Below are 18,457 nucleotides of genomic sequence, written 5' to 3'. Positions count from 1 at the left end.
GCATTTGAAGGTGCTTAAAATGGATTTGTCGTGATGAAATCAATATCCTCCGTGCTTGATGGTTACATCGCATGAGAAACATGGCTTGGAGAAACGAATCACATCGAAAAGATGTGATATGATAAATTATATCCTTGTGATTTGTTTTGAAGACAAATATTAGAAAATCACATGTTGTAAAAAGTTTAGTTTGGCAGTAGGTTTTTAGGAAGTGCTATAATATACAGTGTATTTTCCATGGACATATTTAGCATTTTTTTCCTGGGTCATGAACATGGTTTTTACTTGTTGTTCTGTTTTTCAAATTCACAGAACCAAACGCTCTTCTTAATACCACCCCCGGCCCCCCCCAAAGTACTTAAGGGCTTCAAAATGACACATTTGTTGCCCTGATGATTGCTGAAAAGCTTTCCAGGCATTCATTCATGGTGTCTTTTCCTTTGTCTCGTTGTTCCAGACATCACTCGCCACCAGGTTTGCACAGGAGGCCTTTGGGAAGCAGTACAAACAAACCATTGGCCTGGATTTCTTCTTGAAGAGAATAAGCCTTCCAGGTGAGACACCTTCATAATCTGTTGGGAGTGCTCGCTTGCTTGGAGACTCAGCACTGACACGTGTGTTTTACAAGCACTGGACCGGACTGGGAATGCTTTAAAATATGAAGGACGGGTTGTGGATAGACCATATATTTAGTTATATCATTGTTCTTAATTAACGTCATCAGCCTGGAAAAGATCTACGATAGTAACTTCATAATTAACAAAGAAGCCTTTTGTTGTTTGTCATATTTTCTGTCTTCTCAGTGGTTGAACTTATTCTTCATGTTGCTGGTGGAGCTGAATGTGTCTTTTCTGGTAGCTCCTCATCTCGGAGCGTCTGCCACTTCTCAGGTTTATTCACTGTGAAAGCTCTTCTCTCCACAGCAAACAGCTTGCTTTCTTTGAAACTCCACAAGGCCAGTGGACAGCTTGTATCCAGACGGGCGAGCCTCGCTCATAATTCTGTGGGAACAGTGCAGAGTAAATACATGAACATTTTATGTTCATATGACTTGATTCCCATGTCCAACTTTGCCCTGTACCACATAAAACATCAATGCTCTTATTTGTTTATGAAGAACCTGCAGAAATAAAGCAAGCACTTTTTATCGCCTTTAGATCTGTAAAATAAATGTTTATTGGCTGATGCTGTTCTTTGACGAGAGCACTCCATTTCTACTTCCCATCATGTGAAATGGGGATTTTCAGAAGTTTGAGTGGTATTTCAAAAACTCTGCCAAGGCCTGAGCTCCAGAATCACTGAAATATTCTTTCAGTGCTAATAAACCAACATGAAGCAAATTAAGTGCTAAAAGTATAAGTTGTGCTGATTTGTCAGTTGGACAAGGGCTTCTATTTTGATTGTGTGTCAGTTTCCAGCTTATGAGACGAAGAAGAATGAAACCCCCAAAAATGTTGCGGTGGAGACAAAATGAACAGAGCCAACCATAAGCATGCTGGGCTCAGCGGGGCTTTATGTGAACTCGAACAAATGCTGTTAATGTCGTGACTTTCCGAAAATAATCTCTGTACACTTCAGTGTGGAACTAGACACCTTTGTTTTTTCGATGAGTACATACATCTGTATCAGTGGCGGAGCTGCAACACTGGTTCTACACTGGAGTTGCTAAAAGGCCCATTTTCAGGGGAATTGGGTGTTGATGAGCTGATGAAGAGGAGGGTGTGCTCTGCGAGCTGGGTGGTCCCCAAACTTCATTAGGACCTTCAACCTGCCTTGTGTTGGAGAGGTTGCATAGCTGTCCAGGTCTCTGTGGGGCTGTAAGGGTCTTTTGCAGCAGGGGGGAGAGGAGCCTTCAGCCAGTGTTGGCCCCTTTCACCATGAAGGCCCAGCTTGTCAAACTTAATGTACATTTTCCTACACACGGAGAGGTAAGGCGAGGCTGACTGGCACACAACAGCCTCCTCTGTGTGTGCCTTTTATAACAATACCTCTTCCAGATGTTTCAGCCAAACCAGTGAGGTACAGGCGTTGAAGGGGATCAGCTAGAGCGGGAATTAACTTGATAAACTCTTTCAAACCCCAACTTTTCCTAAGTACCGGTCATCTCCACACCCCTCTGGGATGAATCCCTGATGAATGTGCACGTCTTGGACTGTTGTCTTCAGTTGTAGGGTTCAGTCCAACAGGCCGAATGTCAACAATGTGCGAGGACATAAGCAGAAAAATGTTGGTTCATTGGCGTGAATGTCTGAAACATAAATAAGACGAGTGTCTGAGCATGCAGAGAGGGTGGGGATGTCTCTTTATACCACCAAAGAACAGTTATTCATCGCACTCCTCAATGTAGCTTTACATTGACATTGTATAGTCTAGATGTAGTGACTGTGAACCTCAGCGTTTCCTTCCTGTGCTTTAAAAGGGGACTTGAAGGGGTTGAGTCGTCCAGCCGTGTCCAGTGTGTATGCTCTGCTCCAGCCCAGCGTAGGGCCCTCATCACACCAATATAAACTCTTCACTGTCTGGTCCTCCCTCCTCCCTTTTCTTACTTTTTTTTTTCAACCACCCCTTTCATTTTCCAGAGGAAGAAAATATTTATTTGGATTTGGTTTTTGTGCCCGTCTTTCTTTTCCTTTTTTTTTTTTGTTTGTTTTTTTTTCCTCAATCGAGCAATCGTTCTCTTTCCACAGGCATGAGGACAACAGTCTTCTTCTCCGCTTATTTAGTGTTTAATTATTACTGTTTTCCTTAACAGCACATAATTCTCCTCACTTTCATTACTTGGCAGAATATGGCACAATACAAACAGCTCTTCTCAGCCTAATAAGAAGTCATTTTTATGCCAGGGCATTGAGGATGTTTAAATTAGAGGGTGAGCGTACCTATTCATCCCCCCTCCGTCTCTACGCTGGTATTCTTGGACATGAGGTGTAGGTGACCTGCCAGGCCAGAGTGCTTGGAATGAAAGATTAATCCCTGATTTATTGTTTCCATTATATATATCAACAACATAGACTTTTATGATAGAAATTACTCACATAAAGTGCAGTCTTTAGTTACAGCTGAGTTGTTATTTTCCTGATATTATAAGCATTGTTATAACAAATAAAGTAAAGCGTAAAAAGAGTACAAAACCATTAGAGCAAACCAAAAGCATTAGAACATTTTAATAAGACAGGCATTTTTGTATAAAAATGAGAATATGAACTCTATTGATACTTTGTAAATTATTTTACATGTTTAAACTTTAATTGTACGTATTTTGGTCATTTTAAATGTGCCCACCTTTATCAAAGCCTCTTTTCCCTCCTCTAGGTAATTTCAACGTGACGCTGCAAGTCTGGGACATTGGAGGCCAAACATTAGGAGGGAAAATGCTGGATAAATATGTGTACGGAGCTCATGTAAGTAACACTGACACACACACACATACTTGTTTCTACGTTTTATTCTGTACCCTGTGTAAATCTTCCAACATGAAGCTAATAGACACCCTCCAGTCATCTGCAGGAAAAATGCTCACATCACTTGTGGTAAATGCTTGTCACACTGGTGAAAGAGTAATGGGAAGGACAGGAAGAATTAGTTTCCATTTCCCAAACAGGGCCGGTGACTCTGGTCAGGCTTATTATTACAGCCTCGGCGGCTTCGTTCAGAACACGCCGCTCCCTGTTGCTGAAGCCATATCATAATAAACTGAACATAAACTGACATTTGAATTCACACTGCGTATATCAGGTCCGCGGAGCATTAAAACTTTTGCCGATTTTGTCTCAGATTTAATAATTCTTTAATCACACGTGACGAAATTTTAATCGTTATTGTGATTCGCTAGTTATTTATCTGCACTTTGTTCGTGGAAGTAAGAAGTAAACATCTCAGCTCTTTACCTTGTGTGACTCAGTAAGTAGTGAAAATGACACTTGTCTGTGCCCTGCTCGACATTGTATCCCAGGAGTGTCTGCGGCTTTTCCTGTTGCTCTCCTTCACCAGCAAGTCGTCGTACATCGTTGCCAAATGACAAGACTTTGCTTGGGGAGTTTCACATGAGTGCTGTATGGAGCTCTCACGTCTATTGTTCAGCCCTGCGCGTCCTGTAATCAATCATGCGGTCCTGTAATCAATCATGGCTCTTTGGAGGGATGCACAGTAATTGTCAGGGGCGCAAGCTGTCGTTGCTCCGACTCGCTTGTTGTGGACAGTGCGTGTCTGCTGAACAATAAGCACCTTCAGTCATGTTGCACTCATGCAGTAAAAGTGTAAACCCCTGACTCACATTTAGAAATGCCAGCGGGTTGAAGTAGTGAAAGTGTGCTAGGCCAAACATCTTCAGCTATGCCAACAACTCTTTGTGTCGCATGTTTACCTCATGATTAATGGATGTGTTCATGTAAACAACTCCCTGAGTGTTTCGTGCATTGGGGCTCCCTGTACTGTGGCTGTTGGTGTTGAGGAAATAGAAATAGAGAAGACAAAAATAGAATACACATAGCTCACATCACCAAAGCTCACGTGTACTTCTACACTCAATTACAAATCTTTTGTATGGATCCATGTGAATTGACAGTCTTGTGTGCAGATGGATGAGGTCATAATACTTGGAACTAAACCCACCTGGAGTGTGTGTTTGTCCCCTTTAATATGTGAATCTGTCTTCTATTCTAGAAAGGAGGAGCAGTGCCACCTACTGTTCCTCTGCTCTCTTCCTATTACTCAATACGTTCACATGAATGAAAGACCAAGCATTTGTTCTGCTCTGAAAGACCAATGGTCGGATGACGTGTTCCTTTTAACCGCAGGGTGGTCTCCTGTGTACGACATCACCAACTACCAGAGCTTTGAGAATCTGGAGGATTGGTTTCAGTATGGTGAAGAAAGCAATGAGGAATCAGATATTCAGGCCTGTGGTCTTCCTGGTAGGCAACAAAAGTGAGTCTCGTGCACACGCATACACATCCCACATATGAAATTATACCAGATTGGAGTTTAAAACTGTTTGTGCAAACTTTTCTTTATATATTGAATTTCTTCCAAAAAGCTGAAATGCTTTACATTTCTCTGCTGGCTTCAGCCTGACACGTTTTTCATCTTCCCGTGCCTGTGTTTGTCTGTGGAGGAGTGAGTGTTTGATGATACCAGACGTGTTTGTTAGAACACCAGATAACTGATCTGTGTCGATAAGAGAGTGAGGTTTTAGAACGATGGGAATGCTGATGTTTGTGAACTCTGGGAGTCGCTGATGATGATTTAAGATCCCTGGCCAACCGCCATAGGGCACCGCTTATCTGTGCCCCCGTCTCCCAGTCAGTGCCCCTCAACCCCCCAGCCTGCCCAAGTCTGCCCTTCCTGTCCACAGTTGTTGGTGAAGGAGACAAACTGGACGTTAACCAGACGGCTCCCCACCTATCAGCTCGCACCCCATCCAACCATCTCCAAAATAACAAGCAATAATGATGACTCCTTTTAGACATCCCCTTGACGGATGTGGAGACATGGGTGCTGCTGTGTTATTGGAGAGACAGACGTTGTGTTTGTGTGTAACGGGACTATCCACCCTGGGGTGGGCAATGATGAACTGATACCAGAGTGGTGCCTGCAGACAGGAAGCTCTCTCTAATGTTACTCAGCAGACAACCAGGTCACCGTGGGATTCGCCTGTCTAAAGATATCTCTTGCTTTGCATCCATTGCATCTCCTAATGCCCCGGCTTTAACGGTGGGCGCCTCTGTATTAGTCTTGGGTATGTGGGTGAGTGTGTGTGTACTGTAATATTTAAGTTGCATACATCCTGCTGTCATGCGCCTCATCCCTACACTTGCATAGTCATGCTCCCCCTAAGGCCCTATTGCTCAGAGAGGTGTTTTTTTTGTTCCCACCAGCGAAAAAAAGAAAAACAGAATCCCCACACAGATTACACCCACCAGGAACAATCAATTACCTAGTGAAATTTTATGAATCCTTGAACCCTCCCACGAACTTCTCTTATTCGGGAGCAAGGTGGAGAGTTTGTCTGGCCTCTTGTTGGAAAATGTCTGCACTACATTTCTCTTTTAGTTTCACTTGTTTCTGTCTCCCCACTCTGTCTGAGTTACTGAAGAGCTTTTAATCGTTTTAAGTTTGGTACAATTCAAGTTTTTCCAACTCAAACAACTGCAGTAATCCATTGGTTTGGCCCTGTGACACGCCAATTACACTCAGCCCAACTGCAGCAAAGACATTCATCAAACTGAGCAAAGAGGACAAATTCGAAGTCAGAGCATCTGGTAAAACATATTTCAAAGTGCATATGGATGTTGTATTAACTGGAGATGTATTTTTCCCTATATCCTATCAATATACAAGCTATGTTGGTGGGCTCTTTTTCCACAATATTAACCGAACCGCTCTCGCTCAGTGTTCCATAAGTCATTGCTGCCCATACCAAATTATGTTATATGGACACAATCAGTGTGACACAATGCCCTGCATCTTTTGGGAGTGGATTTTAGATTTCGTTTAAACGGTTCCCATGATGTTGGACTGAGAGAGGCAACGTGATTGTTACCACCGAAATAGATACACAGACATAACAAGCGCTTATGAAAACACTGGATGTCTGCCTCTGTGAGGACCTGTCCCAGGGGAAATGTCGGTGTTTCAGCACTCAAAACTTTATAGTGTTTCCACAAAGCTAAATTTAATGGAGAAACTGGAGCATATGTCATAGCATGCCTGTACCTATATGCACTAGGTTTGCAGCTGAATGTTATTCCAATGTACATGTTGCATTAAGTCTAATTTTTTTATTCAAGTACTGAGTCAACTTTCAGGCTCCAGTCCAATTGGCCTGTTAACAGTGCTGCACTATACATTGAGCTTCAAGTTTTTGAATACCCCGTGCCTGCCATCTAGTTTAATTTGAAACCCTGTCTTCTTTAGCCAGTGTACGGTAATTGAGCCCATGGACCAGACTGGTTCATTATGATGCTGTCCCCCTCCTCACCTTACCCTGGTCTGACTGCCCTCCTGTGCCATGTCACTGCTGGAACAACCTTTCCTTTCTTCAGTTTAACATGGCCGGTGAGGCTTAAGTGAGCTTGTTAAGGGCCAGTATGCTGCACCTCCTTGCTCTTGACATGCTGCCCAGAGCCTTGTGGTTAAATAATGGCACCACTTGTAACAATTCAGAGAGGAGGCCAATGAAATATTTGAAAGGCACACACATGTGCACCAACTCCTTTATGCAAGGGCATGCACATGTGCACACACACATAGAGGTGTGAATGCATTTAAATATAGTGACACACTTTCCGGAACACAAGGGTAATGGAAGAATGCTAAGGTGTTGTTTTGTCTAAACATACTATATGACAAATATGACACTCTGTTAGCAGTTCTACAGAGATACAAATACTGCCACTGAATGGGACCATCACTCTTTGAAACCGATTTACTGGGCTGGTTTGAAGTTAATTCTTGAAATTAGCGTGCATATTTCTCTGAAGACATAATGTCTGTGTCATTTATCAAACCATTTTGTTTTTATTGAGCAGAGATCGCAGGACCCGTGCTTACTCCCCACCCGTCACCGTTCCCATTGCTAGCGCACTCTCCCTCAGGAACTCCATGAACATCCATCACAGGGTTTGTACAGCCCTTATTTGGGTGACTTAAATGGGTTCAGTTCTCTTAACCCCTCCTCATCACTCATGGGTTTAAGGTTCTAACAGTGTTCTTTGCTGATCCACTCAGGTCTGCCTGTAGAAACATCCTCTTCTGTAGGTGGACAAGGTCTCACATGAAGTGATACACACATGTGATCATATCTACCTGCTTTATCCTCCTACCCCCCCCCCCCCACCACCACCACTGCATTCTCCAGTCCTGTCTTGCTCCATCTCTCAAACACACTTGCACATTGACGTTCTTTCCTGTGCAAACACTAGCCCTTTCAATCACACACTTAGACCTGCTCTCAAGCCTTATCTCTCTCACATGTGTAGACCAACACTTCTGCTGTAGCTGCCTTTACTTACAGTAATGTCTTTTCATTGGCTCTGCGTCCCTGTTGTGTCAAACAACATGCGTGTGTTTGCCTTCGGCATGCTACGGCAGATCTCGCCACATGTCGTTACCCATCGCACTTCTCTCTCCACAGTTTTCCATCCAGCCATGAGAAAGGCAAAGCAAAACATGGATCTTCTCGTGAAGCATGTCCTTGCCACCAACATTGTTGGTCTTGAGTTGTTTGCCCTCTTGGCAAAGCCTCAGGTGAAGTTGAAGCCTTTCCCTCCTCCCCACTTCCTCTCACCCCCGTCACCTCCCTGCCCCTGTTAAAGCTGCCACAGTCCTGTCTGTTCAGTGTAGGCCTGCACATTTCTTAATAGAGAGATGCTCAGAAGTCCAGGAGCGCAGAGGAGCTCAATGCGCTTCTGTTTTTGGTTTAGCTCAAAAATGTTTTTCCTGGCTCAACCCACTCATACTTAGGTCCTCTTACAACAACTAAAAGGTCCTAATTGCCCCCAAGGGAAAGGTTTAGCCACAATAGACATGTGGTGGGACAAAAGCCCAGTACTCTTACACCGGCACCCTCAGCCCTCCCTAGATAGAGGGGATGAACACGTCAGCAGTGTCTATGTTGCCCTGTGGGTTGTGCAACCACAGGTTCAACACTGTTAAACATTATATATACAGTATATAGACCTAATAAGGCACGCTGTATGGTTGGATTAAGACCTGGAATGTTTATAGTTTACATCAAATGCAGTGTTTCCTGTTTCTCTTCACATTTTATTTTAGGTGTCGGGTCAGGATAGACATGTGCGTCAAGTTGCAGAGACTGAACTGTCAGCCCACTTTCTGTAAGTCTGGAAAAGATGGGAAATACAGACTCAGATTACTGTGGATTTATGGCAGCATGAATGAAGAGTCACAGCTGTATTTTATTGCGACTGATTAGCCGGTGCACAACTGCTGCCTGCCCAGTGTGGAGATGTGTGTCCAGCAGCATTTAATAACTTCCTAGGGTTTGTTTAAGCTGATAGTTGCAATGCTGCGACTCCCAATCTTTGCAAAATGGACAAAAAGCTATGATTTAATTGTGACACTCAAACTCTGCTTTGGTCCCTTCTCTCATCTCTTGTGACTCTCATGCCTGTCAAAACAATGGAAAGTCCTCATTCATTTTAGCCATCCATAAAGCAAATATTGTTGCACATGCAGTAGATGATCAGTCTTCGAATACCTTCTTGTGTGGTAAGTCACGGGCCATTTGAGCTGCACAGCGCAGCTTAGCCACCTGACCTGAGTGCAGCCTGGAGCCCTCATCATGGTCAGCTTGTACTTTATTTCTTCACTTCTCCACAACATTGATATGGAGGAATTCCTGAAGGGGCTGTGCTGTCATGAGGTTGGTTAAATAATCAATTGATCTGGCTCCACAGGCATATATTACACATGTATGTGAAGTATCAACATAATTCCCCCTCTTTTTTGTGCAAATTCTCCATTTCGTGCTGTGAAATATGACAGTAATGTCTTTAGACCCTGTTCCTTCTTTAGGCTTTACATGTTTGCTCATCGCAGTTGTGAGCAAAACTCACTTTCCATGTTCCAGTTCAGTGCTATGGCTGCAGGTTGAAAATGGAGGTCCAACGTGGCAATGATAATATTTCATGCGTAACATTTATAATCTATGCCCGTGGGCTTGATGATAATGAATAGACTCATAGGGATGCAATGCATACAATATGAAGGCTCCCCTGTGCTCTGTGTAATTATTATAGCTCGTAGTTTCGTTGCCGCCCTCAGCAGGCATGTATTACTGCTGCCCATAAAAGTCCACTTAGTTTAACAGCGACAGGAGAGCTCGGAGGACATGGGCAGTGAAACTCTGGGCAGCATCTTGTGCGGTCTGGTCAGAACTGGGCCTTTTGTTAACTTTTCATGAGTCCTGGGAGCCCGTTAACCCAGCCTGCAAGGACCTCGGCCCCATGTTTTACTGTAGTTCTGATGACCAAGTACTCCAGCTCTCCTCCTGCCTCGGCAGCTACCGCAGCACACGCTATCTCACAAACCGCGTCTGGTTTGTGAGATAGCGTTGGTTTCAGATTGGTTTACTGGCCGATGTGAGATCTGATTGTGTTTTTAAAGTGTGAAGGCATGTGTGTGTGTGTATGTGTTTGCACGCGTATGTGTCGGCGTCTTCTCATGAAAACGATCCAACTGACAAGATGAGCTGTGATCAATGAGCTGTCGACAGAACACTTCTGACCTAGTGGAAAGCAAGTCCCCTGACGTTCCCTGGCCCGTTTCAGGCCACCGGGGGCAGGGGCGCCGCAGCACAAAGAGCACTCTGTCTCTGTCAGGATTCCCCCGAGGACTCTCGCACAGGCCCCGCTCACCTCGACAACACCAGCCTACTAACAGCACTTCATCTGTCTGTAGTCACTTAGAACAGTCATCAAAATATCTTAACTAAGCATTGAAGCATTAATATATGGATGATTATTTCTTATTATCAATCCTTTTGTATCAATCGGATTATATGAAGTGTGAAGTCATTAAAAGCAGCACAGACAGATACATAGACAGATATTCTATAATATTTATGCACTTTAAGGGACTCAAAAGGTCAAAAGTGTCTGGTTCTCTTCCATTTCAGACACTTTTATATACCTCTGCATGTTACTTCTGAATAACTGCATAGTGTCCTGTCGCGAACCACAACTTTGTCAGATTCTGATGATTTTTTGCAGTTAAACTCATACGTTGGTTGGTATTTGCACATTTTGAATAAAGGTAGACTATGTACATTTCAAAAACACATTTTATGAGCTCTCTCTGCCACCGATAATTTGCATGTCTCACATAGATTCCAAAGTCGGTTTGGTTTATTAGTGACTTGTCCATTCAGAGTTAACTCAACAACAAACATCATTGTATTTGTACAGACTTGGACTGTGAAGGTTTGTGCAAGAAAATTCAAGGAAAAAATATCCACTTTCCAAACACCTCACATATTTTCTATTCTATAATGTCATATTTTGAAGTTTCTTGACAAACAGTTCTAATTAAGTCAAAATGCACGTGCTCTATTTTGTTATTTTTTCGTTTTTTTTTTTTTTCATTGGGAAGATCCCGGCACAGACACATTCCGAGTTGGTGTGATTATCCTTCCATTTCTTACTACATATGTAACCTGGGTTGGCTCATTTTCATCACTGAGGGGAAACTCGTAATAGGCTCTTAAAGGCATAGTGTGAGGTAATTTTGGAAGTGATAGGTTCTCCCCAGGGGTTGATTAGGCTCAGCCCTGTAACTTTCACTTAACGGGATATGACCCCTTAGAGCCCTCTGACAACAAGCGTCTCACCATGTCTACAGCGTACAGACATACACGCACAGTTCACACATTCCACCCACAGGCCTCATTCCCTCCTAACGGCTGTTTGCGTTTAAAATGAGGCTGCCAGCAATTAGCTGCCAAACTCATCGTGTGCTGTTGCTCGCTGGGTAAATGTTGCAATTGGTCCCCAGCAGCCTACTTACTCGAACAGTGAGTAGGTGTCTCTGTTATCACAGCACAATTTTAAAAAGCCCACTGATGATCACACCGGTGGAGTGTAGGATTTCAGACTGCTTTGCCAAGGGTAGAGCTATTCACTTATTGTTCTGCCCTGGCAACATGTGCCTGAAAATGAAGGCTCATTGCCAGGAACATTTGGGTCTAATGTTGATTTTATTTCTTATAAAAGCAAAACTATATCCATTTGAAAGGAATAAATAACACCCCTTGAACAAATGAAATATTAAAATGCTTTCAATAAGACCAATGCCAGCGAATCTTCTAATATTACTTGGATATTTTTCCTAACGTCCTTGCTTATTATGTTGAGCATTATCTGTGGCCTTGGACTCCAGCTGCTGCGGCAAAAAGTTATGAAACACATTTCTATGTGACTTCACGTAAAGCAATCATATGTGACAATTATCGGACAGGGGGTAATAAGTGAGCAAATGGACTCTATGAAGTCAGTTCAAAGGTTTATTTTCATTTATCTTACATAAAACATCATAACAACATGCTTGTTAGGCCAGGTCAGATTGTAGCAGCAAAACCACTGAGCGTGTTGAACCCAGCCAGAAGGCACTTTACACCTCCTGAATATGACTTTCCACTGTTGGTGGCATTGGTGGAACGTCCAGGGCGGCTGGAGCACACTGTCCTCAGGAAAGAGACGTAGCAATAATGATGATGTTTATTTTGATGCTCACTCCAGGAGGTTTGCATTCAACCAAATTACCAATTTCTGGGACATAAAAAGAAACCAGGCCAATTTGAGCTGAGGATTATTTCCATTTGGGACCTGAGCAGAAATCCCCACAGACACAAGGATTTTGAGAATGAACCTCCATGTTTTCTTCACATGTGGTTGGTTTCCCATTTATGTAATAGGGCTGTAACATGGCAGTTATCTGCTGTAAAAGCCTCATCCATCCACCACGATATTAATCTCTAGAACATCCTTACATTCACGGCATTGACAGGCAGATCTTTTAAATAAACACTGATGGCGACGAGAGTGAGGGAGGGCCATCGCTCTTGACGAGTGGATGATCTGCTCCACTATCTCTATGCGGCCAGAGGCCTAAACAGTTTATTTCATGTTTGCAGTCACTTCCTTGGGGCTGTTAAGCTGATGTACAGTTTGACAGAAACAGAGGGAAACCAGATCATTGCAGGAAGATTGTTTTTGGCCTGATAAGTAGAAATGGGTACATTAGAAGAAAAATTGAGTAAAATACTCAAACTTTGGGATTAGTCTTGTATTCAGACTACACAGACAGATGCCACATGCTGCTAAATTCTGTGCTAGGATGTGGACCACGCCTATATAGTGAGAAAGTAAAATCATAGTCTCGGTGCCAGGATAAGGTGACCGAGGGGGTAGTTAGGATGCAAGTGGCAAATCTTTTATAGACTGTGAATCGGCTGTTTTGTCTGTTTCAGCATGTTTCATCTCTTCATGTTTATGACTTAGCAGGTTACCAAAATGATTCCTTGAATATAATTGTGGATTTTACCACAGTCAGAAAAAAAGGCCTCACTGTGAATTTCATCTTGTCGGCTATCTTTCTGGGCACTTCATCTGCTATCACGGTTTCCCTTGGATGGCATCATTACATTTTTAATTCTATTCTATTGGTCTGTTTCCTTTGCTTCACTCTCACTTCAGATGAGAGAAGATTGATGTGAATACCTGCAGGTAGGATTCATTAACCTGAACCTCGTGTCTTCACCATTTCTACACAGTAATGTGCCACTCTGCACTGAACCCCGATGTTAATGTTGGATAATCGAACTCTGACACATGATTGATGACCCTTCCCAAGTGTGCAGGATCCAAAGGATTAGTACTGTTTACTTCTAGTAGCATGCTGGGTATGTCTGCTGTTAATGACTAGAATTAATAACCTGCTGACGCCCATGAGATAGCTGTGTTTATGCACAGACAGAGACATGATCGTCTGCCCTGGTGTTGGAGTCGATGTAAAACTGTCTGCTCAGCCTGAAAGGTTTCAAGGTTGCCTTGAAAGGTTTGTGTTTATATGTCACTTATGGTGATGGTTGTAGGTTAAAATTAGTCTCAGCAAATGTATTTTTTTGTCTCCTTGCATTGATCTATGACGCGTATCGCGTCTTGAAGAGATAAAATAAAAATACTGCACCGCAGCAGTGTTTACATTACTCCCGTCAACTTTGTAGCTGTCTCTTTTGCTTCTGGCTTCATGCTCCTCCCTCACCACCGACGCTAAGGGGCATGAGAAAAGGGTAAATCCTTGACAACCTCAATGAAACCTCACACAATGAGTAAAACTCAGGAGGGTGGGGGGTGTGTGCGCAAGAAATGCAACACCGTACAGTAGCCTGACCTCCTCCAGCTACCACAGACATGTATGCACCAGATACTGGGTGTGGTTGCCTATCTGCACAAAGCCAGAAATAAGGAGCGAAGCTATTGCTTTCAGCAGCAAGACCCCCAGGTGACCTTTTCCATCGACCCCGTTATGACCCCATGCTGAGGAAGAGGAGTAACAAAGCTCTCTGTATCACTGAGCAGGAGTCAAATACACGGAGAGTGCAACCACAATAGCTAAAAGGAACGTGCTGTCATAGGCTCACAGTAAATCAGTTGGAAGGTGACAGTACCATTTCTTGGACCTGTCTGTCCTCCCTTAAGGCCGCTGCTCTCGTAAGTCAGCATATTCATACTGGCATACTCTACTTTCAGCAGCTGCGCTCTGACTTTGAGTTTAGCCTGAAGTCTTCCTCCACGTATTGTTTCTGACTATTCCTCCACAGCTGGCTGGTTTGTCTGTTTCGGGTCACATAGAGGTTCATGGCTTCAGGGTGCAACTGTACTATGCTAACACATCGGAATGTGTCACACTGAGTTTGCTGGTAATAGAAGCTTGTCGCACTGAATTGATCATTTTTGCTATCAAGCTCCCTGAAGTGAACAATTGTTGGCTGTAGCGGGGTTTGAAGGCAACATAACAAACGAATTATGCTTTGTTTGAACATGCCTTTATGGGGCAGACTCCATCTCAGACTCATGTAAACAGTTATTCCTTCTGTTTATGTTCAGATAGGGGACAGTTAACCCCCAGAGAGCGCTGTATATCCACCATATAAATCTGGCCATGTATCTTTGTAACTTTCCTCACACGTCATGCTGCGTTTCGTCCGCAGTCGACCTGGAGCACATGAGGACAGTGAAAGCCGACAAACATCAGCGCTTCTGCCAAGAGAACGGCCTCATCAGTCAGTTTGTATCGGCCAAGACAGGGGACTCTGTAAGTATTGACCGACTCAATAAATTACAATTAAGTGTTGATATAGTGTGTCTGTCTAATCTCTCCTCCTCCATTCCTGCCTTTTCCTTCAGGTGTACCTTTGTTTTCAGAGAGTCGCTGCTGAGATTCTCGGCGTGAAGCTCAACAAAGCTGAGATAGAGCAGTCTCAGGTGAGCTTTCTCTGAAGCCAAACCCGTTTATTTTCTCCTAGAAACGTCATTGCAGATAAATCCACGATCATCCAGTTAAAAACCGTTAAAGCGTCTGATTCTTCAGCGTCCGTCTCTCTCAGGATCGTCTGCCGTAAAGGAGGTCATAGAGAGTGTGTTAGGTCAGCAGAGGTCACCACACACAGCAAAGGATGTTTTGTTGTGTAAACACGACTTTGTTACGTCTGCCTCCTGCGACCGTCTACCTGCCAGTGACATCTGGAAATAGACCCACATTGAGCACATTAGTGCGTGAAGTCAGAGGTGAAAGGTAGGCAGTTGTCAGGGTGAGAAGGTCACGTTTGCTGGCTGATTCATTTTGTTTCGTTTATCTCCCACCGTTTTGGGGCTGAAACAGGGCTTTGGTTCTCCAGCAAGACCAAGGTGACTCAATGTAGCAGCTGGAGGATTTACAGGGTCACCTCCCCCAGAGGCATTAATCCTGGGTCTGATAGGACCAGTTGGAGCCACACTGACTGGGTAGTGGCTGCAAAGAGGTCAGAACCCCTCGAGAGAGGAGAGCATGTAAGGGAAGGGCAGGCCAAATTCTCAAGCCCCCCTCCCCAACATTAGGAAACACTGCTGAAAGTGACCACCACGTAATAGAGCCGTCCATCTACTTCACTCATCCCCTCCTCCCTAGATAGCGCTGTCAATAAAGCAAAGTGTTTTAATCCCGTCTCGTCAAGCGAGTGAGAGGCTGACAGACACAGAGCTGGGTGGGCTGACTTTAAATGTAGACATTAGTTTTCAGAACTTCTGTTTCATAGAATGGACAAGAAACCATCAATCAGTGACCGTAGAGAGACTAGAGAGACTCACTTCCTCTGTCCACAATAATTAGCAGTGTCAGCAGAGCACATGCCAGCAGGAAACCAGCTATATGACCTTCAAACTGATTGGGGAGTTAGCCCACTGAAGTCTGCTTCCATGCTGCCATCAGTCATGTTGAGGCATCTGTGGGGAAGACAGACACTCCTGTCAGGATGTCAGAGATTCTCCAGTTGACCACATATAACGCAATTTGAATGCTTTACAGATTAAAACTGGCCGCAGATAATAAACTTTGAAAGCACTGAAACCACGTCTGCTCCGTGACAGGAGACATTTCTTTGTGGCCATAGATGCGGCTGTGGAGTATGGCCACGGGGCCAGTGGAGCCTCATTATCAGTTGTCAGGTTTAGACGGCTGAACATGAGGGTCACAACCCCTGACAGTATTATATCTGCCTGGCAGCCCTCTCCGTCATGGTCCTCTGTCTTTCAGATCAGATAGCACATCCCCGGATCAGTCACAGACTTCCACAGCAGGCTTCAGCAGCTCGTTAATCAGACAGCCTACCAGGCACCTGGTATTCAGCCATGTGATCTGCTCGTCAGTGGTTATTGAGGGCAGAGGCCGACTCACTGACGGACTCACTGACGGACTCACAGACGGACTCACAGACGGACTCACAGACGGACTCACTGACGGACTCACTGACGGACTCACTGACTGACTCACTGACGGACTCACTGACGGACTCACTGACGGACTCTCTGACGGACTCTCTGACGGACTCTCTGACGGACTCTCTGACGGACTCTCAGGCCGTAGACCGTGATCCGTAGAGCTTAGCGGTCACCCGGTGATCAGTGTTCACTTCATGGAACTCGTTGCTCTGCTCTTTGCTTGTCCGCAAATTTTCTGTGTGATATACGTATGTCACCAACTGAATGTTTTTGGTCGAACCACCTGGACCATTGTGTCCATCAGTTTGGTTGTTTGTCCCATTTCATGTGGGTTTCCACCTCATCATCCTCTCTCATACTTTTACTTCTACTTGTCTATGTCATCTGACTTCATTTTCTTCATTTTCTGTCCTTCTGCTTCCTCCATTGCTCCGCTGGCCTCATGTGTTCAGAGGATTGTGAAAGCTGAGCTGGTGGACTACCCGCAGGATGAAGGCCCAGTTAGACAAGAGACCACCCAGCAAAGCAAAATATGTTGTGTTCAATAGCTGGAAGTATGTTTCCATGGGTACATGGACATGTGTCATATATGTGCAATAATGCAAGAGTAGTAGAGAAGTATTTAGTTCTTGTAGTATTTAGTTCCTGTAGTACAACTGGAGAGCTAGACGAAGTAGCAGAACCTTCCTCCTCTTCTGTTGTTGTGTTATGATCCTTTAGTGTGTTTTTTGAATGCTGTAACAACAAACCTCCATGGCCACAAATATATACCTTCATTTTGATCATTCACTTAAACTGCACAGATTTGTGTGCGTGTGTGTGTGCGTGTGCGTGTGCGTGTGCGTGTGCGTGTGCGTGTGTGTGTGTGAGAGAGAGCGTGCGTGTGTGCGTGTGTCTGTGCTCTTCCAGGCTAGAAAGTTGTCAGACACATGTTGGCGTTCTCCAGTAAAACTGACCTCTGCCAATTCACACCATCTAAGATGCTTGTGTATGTAAACCAAACGCTCATGTTACAGACATGAACCCTTTCATTAACAATAGCGAAATCAGAATTATGACAAATCAGACTGAAAATGTCTGATTTGTGATCAAAGATTTATATTTTTGTGTCTTTTTTTAGTCCCAAAATGTCTCCTGGTATATACTTGCAATGAAGTGTAAGCCACCTAACCTTAACACCTGAGCCTACACATGAAGTAAATTACTGTAAATAAAAAAAACACTGGCATCCACAGGGAGTTAGATAACTCTTTTTAAATATTGATATACAGCATGTGTTGGGTCATTTAGAAGTAGTGTTGCCTGATTTGTCCACAACAGAACACTAAATATAACTGTTCTTAGTATAACATCTCATTTAATGACAAACTCACTAAATATCACCTCACTGAGAAGTGTTGAATGTTGATTTCAGTGGCGGGTTGTAAAACAGGTTTTGGTTGGAGATTATTTGACTTTTTTTTATTTTAACACTGTGAATACCTGGTTGTGTGAGCGAGCGCTGATCTGTCTCTCTGCCTCTTTGCAGCGCGTGGTGAAAGCAGACATTGTAAACTACAGTCAGGACACCGTGGCCAGGACAGTCAACACCCCTCGCAGCTCCATGTGTGTGGTGCAGTGACTCCCTCCAACACACACACACACGTTTGCAGTCAGTATTCCTTTTTGCAGGGTGACTGGATGAAAGGTGTTCAAACTGTGTGGTGTGTTTTTCTGTGTTGCTGTGCGGTAAGATGAAGAGCAAGCTGGTTGACTGTTTGGTTTTGAGACCTGTAGTTTGGACATTGAGTGGTTTGTCAAAAAACTGAAAAAAAAAAACCCAAAAACAAAAAAAAACATTTTTTTTTTCATGTTTACGTGCAGCTATCCTTTTATTCCTGTGATTGATCTCATATATACTAGATTCTGTCTTTGATTACTTGGTTTAAAAAAAAAAAAGCTCTGGTTATTGAAAATATTTT

At 43.8% G+C, this 18,457-nt stretch overlaps 1 protein-coding gene across 1 annotated transcript; it reads left to right on the top strand.

Annotated features, from left to right (window-relative positions):
• Nucleotides 1–457: 457 nt before the first annotated feature.
• Nucleotides 458–18,117, top strand: LOC144739500 (ras-related protein Rab-28-like; the record flags this gene model as incomplete). The annotated part of the gene is given in 7 exon segments (XM_078622451.1): nt 458–554; nt 3,313–3,405; nt 4,797–4,897; nt 4,899–4,926; nt 14,732–14,835; nt 14,928–15,005; nt 18,025–18,117. Coding segments are annotated over 7 exon segments (594 nt in total), but the record flags the coding sequence as incomplete, so codon positions are not given.
• Between the last annotated feature and the right edge of the window lie 340 nt (nt 18,118–18,457).

This window comes from Lampetra planeri, unplaced genomic scaffold, assembly GCF_965212315.1.
Source record: "Lampetra planeri unplaced genomic scaffold, kcLamPlan1.2.h2 scaffold_1531, whole genome shotgun sequence".
NCBI classification, from domain to species: Eukaryota; Metazoa; Chordata; class Hyperoartia; order Petromyzontiformes; family Petromyzontidae; genus Lampetra; species Lampetra planeri.
This window is presented reverse-complemented; position numbering and strand designations above follow the sequence as displayed.